Here is a 12,179-nt window from a genome sequence, read left to right on the forward strand (position 1 = left end):
ACAGGCCTGGACCATCATACTACCACCACCATATTTGACTGTATGATGTTTTTTGGTGTTACTTCAGAAGTATAGTCGCCCCAATACTGTACATCATCACAAACAGAGTTATTCATGTACTAATTTATTGAATACACTTTAATAGAGGTACAGTTAAGACAGTTATGGAGCTTCCGTGTGGTTTTTCATTCCAGTTACAAGCTCATCAGTAGTTCCACACAAGTACTTCACGGGAAAATATCAAAATACGAGTACAAAAAAAAAAAAGAGTCCACATATCACTGCAGCATCGGCCAATACTGAAAGAAGACTCGAATAACCGGGATACCGACGGACGGGCAAGGCTACATCTTCGGGTCCTCGCACAGGTTGCACCCAGGCTTCAGGTCCGCCTGTCGCTCCATTTGGATGGTGACCGTGTGGAAGTTGTAAGAGGAGTAACAAGCCTGGGTCATCTCTCGTAGAACGGTCTGAGCATCCGCCGACTCGTCTGTGAAGAGAAGAAAAAAAAAAAATCCATATAAGAGGTTGAGTTTAGCATTGTGGTTAGCGCACAGGCCTCACAGCTAGGAGACCAGGGTTCAATCCCACTCTCGGCCATCTCTGAACAACATGTCTATGTCATATAGACATCATGCTGACTTGATATTTATGCTTGCAAAAAAACACTAAACTCATCGCACAGTAACTTAACACTCCAAAGGTGTACCTAAAAATATACAAAGAAGTACCAATATGAGTTTTGAAGTTTCCTATTCTGCATTGTGTCTGAGCAAAGAAGTTCATTGGAGGACATGCGGCATAGAAAGTGGTTATTGCGCAGGCCACACAGCTAGGAAACGCGAGTTCAATTCCACCTTCAGCCATCTGTGTGGAGTTTACATGTTCTCCCCGTGCATGCGTGGGTTTTCTCCGGGTACTCCGGTTTCCTCCCACATTCCAAAGACATGCTAGGTTAATTAGCGACTCCAAATTGTCCATAGGTATGAATGTGAGTGTGAATGGTTGTTTGTCTATATGTGCCTATATTGTAGTCATTGTAACTTCTGTCAGAACACTAAAAGTGATGAATAAGCTGACCCCACGTTGCGACTCACCGATGGCTACATGTGCAGACAGAACAGCCTGGTTGACGGTGAGGGCCCAGATGTGAAGGTTGTGGACGGCCGTGACCCCTTTGACTGCTAGCAGACCGTCCCTGACCTCGCCATACCTCACCCCTGCTGGGGTACCTGAGATACACACACATAGTAACAGGTCAAAACTATGCAGAATTATTTTAAAAAAAAATACACTCAGGATGGTGGTCTCACCTTCCATTAAGACTATCAGAATATCTCTCATGATGGTGAAGGTGGTGCACAAGACCAATATGGAGAAGAGGAAGGTGCAGATGGGGTCCGCCATCTTATATTCTGGCTGAAATACATAAAATATGTATGAAATTAAATCACAACACACTAATATGACAAGGGACACTGATCGGAAGCCCACCCCCTCTCACCTTGAAGAAGATAATGATGGCGCTGACAAACACGCTGAGGCTCTGGAGAAGATCCCCCACCACGTGCACGAAGGCAGCACGCACGCTGGCGTTCACCTGCTGCACCCGGCGCCCTGGCGGAAGCATCCAACACATAGAACTCAGTATACATACGTTTCATATATTATATTATACTCCATTATTCATTCATTTTCTACTGCTTATCCTCACGAGAGTTGCCAGCCAATCACAGGGCACATATAGACAAACAACCATTCACACTCACATTCATACCTATGGACAATTTGGAGTCGCTAATTAACCTAGCATGTTTTTTGGAATGTGGGAGGAAACCGGAGTACCCGGAGAAAACCCACGCATGCACGGGGAGAACATGCAAACTCCACACAGAGATGGCCGAGGGCGGAATCGACCTCGGGTCTGCAAGCTGTGTGGCCTGTGCACTAACCACTTTCTATGCCGCATGTCCTCCAATGAACTGCTTTGCTCAGACACAATGCAGAATGGGAAACTTCAAAACTCATATTGGTACTTCTTTGTATATTTTTAGGTGCACCTTTGGAGTGTTAAGTTACTGTGTGATGAGTTTAGTGTTTTTTGCAAGCATAAACATCATGTCAACATGATGTCTATATGACATAATGTTTTCTATAATAAACATATTTTTGGAATGTGGGAGGAAACCGGAGTACCCGGAGAAAACCCACGCATGCACGGGGAGAACATGCAAACTCCACACAGAGATGGCTGAGGGTGGAATCGAACTCGGGTCTCCTAGCTGTGTGGCCTGCACACTAACCAATTTCTATGCTGCATGTCCTCCAATGAACTGCTTTTCTCAGACACAATACTCATATTGGTACTTCTTTGTATATTTTTAGGTACACCTTTGGAGTGTTAAGTTACTGTGTGATGAGTTTAGTGTTTTTTTGCAAGCATAAACATAGCTAAATAAACTAATAGACTTAGACATGTTTTCGATAATAGAATGTGGGAGGAAACCGGAGTACCCGGAAAAGAAAACCCACGCATGCACGGGGAGAACATGCAAACTCCACACAGAGATGCCCGAGGGTGGAATTGAACTCTGGTCTCCTAGCTGTGAGATCTGCGCGCTAACCACTATCCACCGTGCAGCCTTATACTCCATTATACTTTTTTCAAAATAAATGAATGTTTTGTGGTTTGATACCTACTATTATTAGAAGAAAATGAAAAAATGCATATTTAGTCTATCCTGCTCTAAATTATGCATAAAAATTGGTAAATTAACAAAAATACAAATTCAAAGTGTCACTAACATTACAATGATGAAACGAGATACGCTATCAAAGCTAACGTGCGAGTCCATATTATCTCATTTTATATAATGTCTAGTATATTGGTAAAGGGAGTGTAAAAATTACTATAGGGGTGCTATTTCATGTTTGGAGGGCTCTAATGCTATAAAAGACTTGTTTAAAAAAAAGGTAATCCAACAGGTTTTTTTAATGCTCCGACTATGAAAATCTTATTATTATGGCCATAGGGTATTCATTTACTCAACTGCAGAGACCACCAGGCATCGGTAATAGGAGTGTAAAAATGACTATAGGGGTGCTATTTCGTGTTTGGAGGGCTCTAATGCTATAAAAGACTTGTTTAAAAAAAAAGGTAATCCAACAGGTTTTTTTAATGCGCCGACTATGAAAATCTTATTATAGTGGCCATAGGGTATTCATTTACTCAACTGCAGAGACCACCAGGCATCTATAAGAGGTAATTTGTTTGCAGGGCTTTGTAGAAATTGATTTTTTATCATATTATATTTCCACTATGGGAAACCATTTTAAAAGAAAAGTATGATAATAGTGTCTCATATGCAAATGGAATGATAATAATGTTGATGTATTGCTGTCCAACCAGGAACATTAAAAGATGACAAAGCTCTAAACCTGCCTTGATTGGCCGATTCTTTCTCCACGTCTGCGTGACTGTGGCCATGAGAAGCGAGTCCTCCGTGGCTGTGGCCGTGGCCCGACTGATGAAGCGTGAGGGCCATGCTGTGAAGACAGCAGGAGTCCTTCAGTAAACACAAAATACATTTTCACTCCCCGGAGTGTGTCACACGCGTACATAATGTTGGCCAAAACGGCACAGCCGGAGGTGATGAGCATGACCGTGCCCTCGATGGTGTAATCGTCACTGATGAGGCGCACCACCGCCAGGTAAACCAGCACTCCTGTTACCAGCCAGATGGTTAGAACTGACAGCAATGCACCCAGAATCTCTGGATGAAAGAAACCAGAAGGAAAGAAAACGTACTATTAATAGAAAATGCAGGCATGATGAATAATAGTCTAAAGGTGACTATAGGGGTGTTATTTCATGTTTGCAGAGCTCTAATGTCCATTTAAAATGAAAAAAAAAACATCTAAGCAATACATTCATTGTAGCGCTGCAATGACGTCAGCCTCTCTGTGGGTTTCAGTTCCTCTGGCTCCTTCTGGTGGACAGAGGCAGCATTGCAGCACCATCCATTAAGTTCCTATGCTGCTTGTCCTCCAATTAAATGGTTTTATACTGTTATTATATATATATAATATAATATATGTTGGTATATACTTTATATGGTGTTAATATGTTGACAGCAATGCACCCAGAATCTCTAGAAGAAAGAAACCAGAAGGAAAGAAAACATACTATTCACAGAAAATGCAGGCATGATGAATAATAGTAGTCTAAAGGTGACTATAGGGGTGTTATTTCATGTTTGCAGAGCTCTAATAATGGTAAAATTGGTGTTTAATCTAATCAATGCATTCAATGCTGCAATGATGTTCCTCTGGCTCCCTCTTGTGGACAGAGGCAGCATTGCAGTGCCATCCACCAAGTTCCTATGCTGCTTGTCTTCTAATAAAATTGTTTTATATTGTTATATATATTATATATGTTGTTATATACTTTATATGTTGTTACATTTTGATAATACACTGTACCTGCACGGTGCCAACCATAGCTGAGTTTGTGCGTTGCCGGTCTGGAGGAGAGCCAGAGTGACAGCAGGCTGATGATGAAGCTAGTGAAGTCTACAAGCAGGTGGGCCGCATCGGTCATCACCGCAAGGCTTCCTGCAAAATACCCACCTGGGAAGATCGGATTGGCAGGTAAATTTGTGGAAATTAGTGAGGAATCCTACCCAAATCCCAAAAAAAAAAAAGATGACGACTCACCGAGGATTTCGCCTATCATGAAAATCAGGCAGATGACCGAGACCACATACAATCGCTTCCTGGCGATTTTCTTCTCCCGCTCACGGTCTTCCTGTGCGTGGCTGTTGTCATGGCAGTGCTTGATGTCACCTGTGAGATTTTGCTTCATTGTCTCGAGTCTGTGAGGGCTGCATGGAGATGAAACAAATAGAAAAATAGAAAGAAAAAAAAAAGAAAATAAAAAATAGAAAGAACTCGGTTGTTAAATATCTTGGTGCCAGCTTTGTGAGATCACCAAAGTTGTGATGCTAGTTGACTTTTTGTAGTTTCAGACCCTTTGTGATGTATTTAATTTTTAACATTATTTTTTTAATTATTTTTTTCACTTTTAACACTTTGGAGACCACTGCACATAAGAGTAATGAAAGGGAACTAGTTCCTCAGCTTTATCCTCATTAGCGCCAAAGGAGAGCTGAAAAATGTAACATTGTTTTTTTTGCTCACACTTTCCACAAATGTACAGATGTAAATATAAGTTTAATATTTATTTAAAATGTATATATATTTATTTCTACAAACAGACCACACGGTGCGAGTGTCCATTGTTTGTGAGGTTTGTTTTTAACGTTAGGTAAAAAAAAGATCAACATTTATTAAAAATGTGTGTGTGTGTGTGTGTATATATATATATATATATATATATATATATATATATATATATATATATATTTCTACAAAGACGGCACGGTGGGAGTGTAAATAATGTAATATTTCAGTCAATTGTGAGGTGTTTTTTAACATTTAGGTAAATCAACAGTGACGAACATTTATAAAAAATTTATATATATTTATTTCTACAACAAACCACACGGTGCGAGTGTAAATAATGTCATATGTCATATTTCAGTCAATTGTTTGTGAGGTTTGTTTTTTTAACATTAAATAAATCAACAGTGACGAATCTGCGACTGTGAAGACGACCGCAAATGTACAGATGTAAATATAAGTTTAACATTTATTTAAAATGTATATATATTTATTTATTTCTACAATAAACCACACGGTGCGAGTGTAAATAATGTAATATGTCATATTTCAGTCAATTGTGAGGTTTGTTTTTTAACTTTAGATGAATCAACAGTGACGAATCTGCGGCTGTGAAGTTGACCGCAAATGTACAGATGTAACTATAAGTTTAACATTTATTAAAAATGTATATATATTTATTTCTACAACATACCACACTGTGCGAGTGTAAATAATGTCATATTTCAGTCAATTGTTTGTTTGTTTTTTAACATTAGATAAATCACCAGTGACGAATCTGCGGCTGTGAAAATGATGTTACTAGTGTAGTCCTTCAGGCGAAAGAGTTTAGCTAGTAACAGCGTGCAAACGGACCTCCAGGGGAAATACATCATCCAGTAGACTGACCCTTATGTTTGCACACTGCTAATCCCAGCACAGTTTAGTCCCGTGTGGAAAAGATGAACCAGAAAAGAAGAAAAACGAACAAAATTAATAAAACAATGACTACTATTACTATTACTACTAGTAATAGTAGCAGCTACTAGGTCTGTCACATAGGTGATCCTCAATAGTGTTTGGACTGTAATTAAGCTAACAACTACAGTCAAGACATTTAAAATTTTAAAAATTTCTATTAAAAAAATCAAATAAGTAAACAGTCTTACCCTCCCCCGTTAGAGTAGTTAATTTTTCCATCAGTCACCAGGTGAAACTTCTCAGGATCCCTCGTTTGAAACATGGCTGACAAATTGAGGCGGTCAACAGCTGAAGGAAATGACTCAATTAGAGAGAAGATGGAGGGGGAATAAAAAAAAAGCTTTAAAAAATGATTCAAAGATGTCTTAACTCAGAGGCAGATGCGAGTAATTGAAGCTGCTGCGTTTGTTTGAAGGTACCATGCGGGAAGTCGGTGTGCAAAAGAGAGCTTTGGGCTCGATTCATCAGTGCGCCTTGTGACTTGAACCGTGTGCAAAACTGTGGCGCTTGCAGAGACTTTCCCCCCTCAAAAATAAAAAAGTAAAAAGTAAAAGTAATCATGATATAAAATACAACAATTACTAACAGATACATTCATATGGTCTAATAAATAAAACAACTGCGGCTATGATTGGAGCCCCACTTACAGTGTAAGCTGACTTAAAATGAATCACTCTCAGTGGAAGCGAGGAGCAAGTCGGATCGATTTCAATATCGATGTGTCGATACCTACAATGGAACCGTGGCATATAGTATCGATACAATACTGATGAGACAAAAAATCACACATCCATTCAATTATCTTGAAGATGTTCAAGTTAAAAGTATATACATCTGGAATACTAATAGGGAATATGTAGTACTTGGTATCATATCGGTCCCAAAATTTTCAGTATGGGACACTTTTATTGCGAACGGCACCTATTTTAATGAAGTAGTGTTAATTACATGTTAAAATATGATTGTACCAGATTACCGTTGTTTATATGCTTTGGTTTAAGGAAAAACATATATAATATGTATATATGTTTATTTACCAAGATAAAATGGTGATAAAATGATAATATGATGAATCACTTTCAGTGGAAGCGAGGAGCAAGCCGGATCGATTCCAACATCGATGTGTCGATACCTACAATGCCGTAGCATATCGTATCGATAAAATACTGATGAGACAAAAAAATCACACATCCATTCAATTATCTTGAAGATGTACAAGTTAAAAGTATATACATCTGGAATACTAGTAGTGAATATGTAGTACTTGGTATCAGATCGGTCCCAAAATTTCCTGTATGGACCACTTTGTATTATACCTAATTTAATGAAGTGTTAATTACATGTGAGAATGTGATTGTACAGGATTTACCGTTGTTTGTATGCTTTGGTTTAAGAAAAAAACATATAATATTTATTTATGTTTATTTACCCAAAGAAAGATACAAATATATACTATTAATACGCAAAGCCAATTATATTGTTAGAAAGTTTGAGATGTATTACCCAAATGTGCCTCAAGATGGCGACAACGTACAATAACAACACAGTTCATTCATAATAGTGACGATTAATATTCAATTGTAATCTGATGCATGTTCAAATGACATAAAACCTGAAATAAAACAATTAAAAATTAACATAGCATGTTTTTGGAATGTGGGAGGAAAGTGGAGTACAAATAAAAATAAATAAAAATAAAAATAGTAGTAAAAATAAAAATTAAATTAAGAAAAAAAACAAACAAAAAAATAACTTGAACTATATTAGGAAAGCAGGAAGTGAACAAATGTAACAGTTACTAATTGTAAAAGTACCAAAATTAAAATAAAATTAGGATAAAAATTAAAATTAAACATAAAAAAACTATATTATGGAAAGCAGGAAGTGAACAAATGTAACAGTTACTGATTGTAAAAGTACCAAAGTAATAAGCTTTGTTTCTTCCTACTCCTTTTGGACATGTGGAACTGTGAACTGATTATGTGATGCGTTCAATTGTAATCTGATGCATGTTCAAATGAAATAAAACCATTACCATAAAATAATAAATAACTATATATTTTTTTTGGAATTTAGTGGAGACGTCTGGACGAATGAACAAGTAAATAGAACCCATGTTGGTTTGGATCCAAACTAGATTCTAGTCCATTGTAGTGTAATGACGTTTGTCGTCTTTGTTGGAAATGCAGACAAAAACAAGGGACTAAAATAACCTTCAATGGGCTATTTTGGTCGATTCAAATGAAAAAAAAACGAGCCTCCAGTCTGATGAAGAAGTTGTATGAGTGAATAAAGGAGGTTGCCAGGTGCCCAAAACAGCATGAGGGGCGTTCAAGTTTAAAAAAAAACAAAAAAAAAAAAACAACAAGGCTCTTGCTGTATGAGTATACACATACAGAATGCAAATTAATGCAGTTCATTTACGTTCATTCATCCAAAAAAAAAAACCAAAAACATTCCTAACACAATACAGGATCTTGTATTGAAAAAACGGGTTACCCTGACAACCACTGAGCGTCCACATTCTTAAAAAAAAACAAAAAAAAACAACTCCAATGACGTCAGAACTGCTCCGTCACATTCACTGCCAAGATGGGTGGTGTTGATATTCGCGGGACAGACAGAGCAGGGAGAGAAAGTACCCCCCCATAAGTGAACCAGAAGCAAAGTCATAACCCGATCAGACGAGGCTTCACGGCCAAATACAGCTGACATGATGGAAGTGGTTCTAACCCGACTGCGGGACTTCTCCTGCAAGGCCACCACCTTTGATGAACGGAAGCCTACGAAAGGATGCACAAATGGAGAAAACACCAAAGTTGACATTGAGAGTGCCCTAGCATGGCTACGACGGGAACTGGTAAGACTTTAAATATATGTGATTGGTCTGTTTATGTCATGAACTGGTAGGAATTGCATGGGAATGCTAAGATATTTATGGTAATGGTAATGGTAATGGTTTGATTTCATTAGAACATGCATCAGATTACAATTGAATGCATCACATAATCAGTTCACAGTTCCACATGTCCAAAAGGAGTAGGAAGAAGCAAAGCTTATTAAATCGTACCCCTCCATCTGGTACTTTTACAATCAGTAACTGTTACATTTGTTCACTTCCTGCTTTCCTAATGTAGTTTAAATTGTTTTTGTTTGTTTTTGTTTTATTTTTTTAATTTTTAATATTTTTTTAAAACTTTTAATTTTTTAATTTTATTTTTACTACTATTTTTATTTATTTTTATTTGTACTCCGGTTTCCTCCCACATTCCAAAAAAATGCTATGTTAATTGGTAATGGTAATGGTTTTATTTCATTTGAACATGCATCAGATTACAATTGAATGCATCACATAATCAGTTCCCAGTTCCACATGTCCAAAAGGAGTAGGAAGAAGCAAAGCTTATTAAATCCTACCCCTCCATCTGGTACTTTTACAATCAGCAACTGTTACATTTGTTCACTTCCTGCTTTCATAATATAGTTTTTTTTTAATTTTAATTTTAATCCTAATTTAATTTGAATTTTGGTACTTTTACAATTAGTAACTGTTACATTTGTTCACTTCCTGCTTTCCTAATATAATTTGTGTTTTTTTATTTTTAAATTGAAAATTTTATAAACAATTTAATTTAATTTAATTTTTTATTAAGATTTGTATTTAATTTTAATTAAAAAAATAATTAAAAAAATAAAATTAATCAACATTAATTTTAATTAAAATTAAAATAGCAAAAATTAAAATTAATGTTAATTAATTTTAAATTAATTTAAATCAATTTAAATTTTAAGCAATCTTCACTCATTTAGCGAGTGAAGATTGCTTTTATAGTTATTAGCCCATATTTCCACACAAATAAGTAAGATATAAGTAAGAAATATTTCTGGCCACCTTATATTTGTTTTATATTTGGAATATGAGATTTCCACACAAAACTGTGTGTTCCTTAAATTCCTGGAAATCCATAGAAGTGAACTTGAAGCAATCTATCTTTTTTTTCTGTGCTGGAGGCCCAAAGTTTGATCACCATCTTGTTCCTAAGATACCTTGAAGGTCATGTTGGTAAAATGTCAGCCTGCTGTTAGACATTCCTTCCTGTGTGCTTCGGAGTCTATGAGATCACGTGACAACCCAGACAGCTCGTGAAAGTGGAAAAACAAAACCTAGCTAGCATACGGATCCAAAAATTGTCCGAAGACTATGTGACCTTTGGATATTTTTTTTTTATGTACAGATAGAAATGCGCTCCCAGGATCAAGCTCTGGTCCGCCAGTTGATGGAGCTTCACTCCGGAATCCAGGAACTCAAGCAGGAGCTATCTGAGGAGGAGGAAGAGGACGGGGATGAGGAAGGCAGTTCCTGGGACTCTGAGAGCGAGCAGGGAAGTGTCTACTCCAGCTGTGGGGAAGTGGGATCCTCCGTTCCTTCCGTGGAGAAACCTCGCTGCTTTTATTCCACGGCTTCAGCCAGGAAGTTGTTCAGCAGGAGAAGTTCTGTGCCTTGAAATAGTCACTCTCTCATTCCTGGGATTTTAGTATTAGTAAAGATAGATGTTGGGAATTCTGGGAAGAATCTTCCCACAGCATAAATGACTATGACTGTATGATAATAACTCTCGTGTCTTTGTCTGGAATTAGAATATAGAGTAAGTTTGTTTTGTGTTTATGAGACAAATATACATTTTGTATGGCATAAAGTATTGGGACACTACACCAAATTCAATTTTTGTTGAAATAACTGTCATATTTATGACCCAGTATTAGGGCCGCATTGAAAAAATATACATAGATTTTACGACTCAAGTCATAAATTTACAAGAAAAAGGTTGTAATATTATGACAGTATATTTACAAGAAAAAATAAATTTACAAAAAAATAATAAAATTTATAAAAAAAAAGTCATAAAATTATGTGAATAAAGTTGTAAATTTACAAGAAAAAAGTCTTTAATTTACAAAAAAAATGTGGTGCTATTACAAGAATTTTAATTTATGAAAATAGCCGTAAATTTAAAGTCGGAATTTCCGAGAACAACATAATTTACAAAAATAAAATTGTAAATGTATGTAATTGTCTTGAATTTATGAGAAAAAAGTTGTAATATTATGACAATAAAAAAATGTAAATTTACAAGAATAAAGTCATAAATGTCAGAGAAAAAAGTTGTAATATTATAAGAATAAAAAATGTTAATTTACAAGAACAAAGTCATAAATGTAATAGAAAAAAGTTGTAATATTATAAGAATAAAAAAGTAAATTTACAAGAACAAAGTCATGAATGTAAGAGAAAAAAGTTGTAATATTATGGGAATAGAAAAGTAAATTTAAAAGAATAAAGTAAAAAAAATGTAAGAGAAAAAAGTTGTAGTATTATGAGAATATAAATGTAAATTTACAAGAATAAAGTAAAAAATGTAAGATAAAAAAGTTGTAATATTATGAGAATAAAAATGTAAATTTACAAGAACAAAGTCATAAATGTATAAGAAAGTCTTACAATTACAAGAAAAAAGACATTACGAGAATAAAGTCATAAATGTCTGACAATAAAGTCAAGAATGTCAAATTTCTGAGAATAGTCATAAACTCATGAGAATATAGTCAGAATATTATGAGTATAACATTGTAAATTTACGGGAAAAAAGTCATAAATCTATGACATAAAGTCTTAAATTTCAGAGAGAAAAAAAGTCATAATATTATGAGAATAAAGTTGTAAATTTACGAGAATAAATTCACACATTTATGAGATCAAAGTCTGAAATTTACAATTTATGTGAATCAAATCTCAAATGTATTTAATGTTTTCAATTTAACATTTTGAAATATATATATATATATATATATTATGAGTAAAGTTTACAAGAAAACATTTACAAAAAAGTCATGAATTTACGTCAATAAAGTCAAAATATTACGTGAGACTGTTAATCTGTCTTAATGCTATTAGTCAAGTTGCATACGCTGTAAATGTT

The 12,179-nt window shown here is 35.6% G+C and overlaps 2 protein-coding genes across 3 annotated transcripts; one reads left to right on the forward strand and one right to left on the reverse strand.

The window, feature by feature from the left end:
• Window positions 1–103: 103 nt before the first annotated feature.
• Window positions 104–6,908, reverse strand: slc30a8 (solute carrier family 30 member 8). Of its 2 annotated transcripts, XM_058047033.1 has the most exons (11): window positions 6,849–6,908; window positions 6,621–6,726; window positions 6,390–6,502; window positions 4,717–4,883; window positions 4,483–4,629; window positions 3,620–3,773; window positions 3,443–3,546; window positions 1,505–1,617; window positions 1,314–1,419; window positions 1,098–1,232; window positions 104–490 (listed from the first exon to the last, which is right to left on the reverse strand). In XM_058047033.1, the coding sequence occupies exons 2-11, from the start codon at window positions 6,621–6,623 to the stop codon at window positions 345–347; spliced, it is 1,188 nt and encodes a 395-aa protein (XP_057903016.1). In that variant the 5' UTR covers window positions 6,624–6,726; window positions 6,849–6,908; the 3' UTR covers window positions 104–344. The 2 variants fall into 2 exon arrangements, with proteins under 2 accessions (XP_057903016.1, XP_057903017.1); XM_058047034.1 differs by having other exon boundaries at window positions 108–490; window positions 6,390–6,726; window positions 6,849–6,906.
• Window positions 6,909–8,902: 1,994 nt separating this feature from the next.
• On the forward strand, window positions 8,903–10,847 carry si:ch211-153f2.3 (uncharacterized). The gene is made up of 2 exons (XM_058047591.1): window positions 8,903–9,061; window positions 10,437–10,847. Exons 1-2 carry the CDS (start codon window positions 8,915–8,917, stop codon window positions 10,704–10,706), a joined length of 417 nt encoding a protein of 138 aa, XP_057903574.1. The 5' UTR covers window positions 8,903–8,914; the 3' UTR covers window positions 10,707–10,847.
• Window positions 10,848–12,179: the final 1,332 nt, after the last annotated feature.

Source organism: Doryrhamphus excisus, chromosome 14 (genome assembly GCF_030265055.1).
Source record: "Doryrhamphus excisus isolate RoL2022-K1 chromosome 14, RoL_Dexc_1.0, whole genome shotgun sequence".
In the NCBI taxonomy this organism is placed as follows: Eukaryota; Metazoa; Chordata; class Actinopteri; order Syngnathiformes; family Syngnathidae; genus Doryrhamphus; species Doryrhamphus excisus.

Bases quoted from the DNA above. Each gene is read 5' to 3' on its own strand.
- slc30a8 (XM_058047033.1), bottom strand. The intron at 1,618-3,442 runs GCAGGTTTAGAG...TGCTTCCGCCAG, and splicing joins GAAAGAATCGGCCAATCAAG to GGCGCCGGGTGCAGCAGGTG. The intron at 1,420-1,504 runs GTGAGAGGGGGT...TATGTATTTCAG, and splicing joins CCATCATTATCTTCTTCAAG to CCAGAATATAAGATGGCGGA.
- si:ch211-153f2.3 (XM_058047591.1), top strand. From the start codon at position 8,915: ATGATGGAAGTGGTTCTAACCCGACTGCGGGACTTCTCCTGCAAGGCC. The intron at 9,062-10,436 runs GTAAGACTTTAA...TTTTATGTACAG, and splicing joins CATGGCTACGACGGGAACTG to ATAGAAATGCGCTCCCAGGA.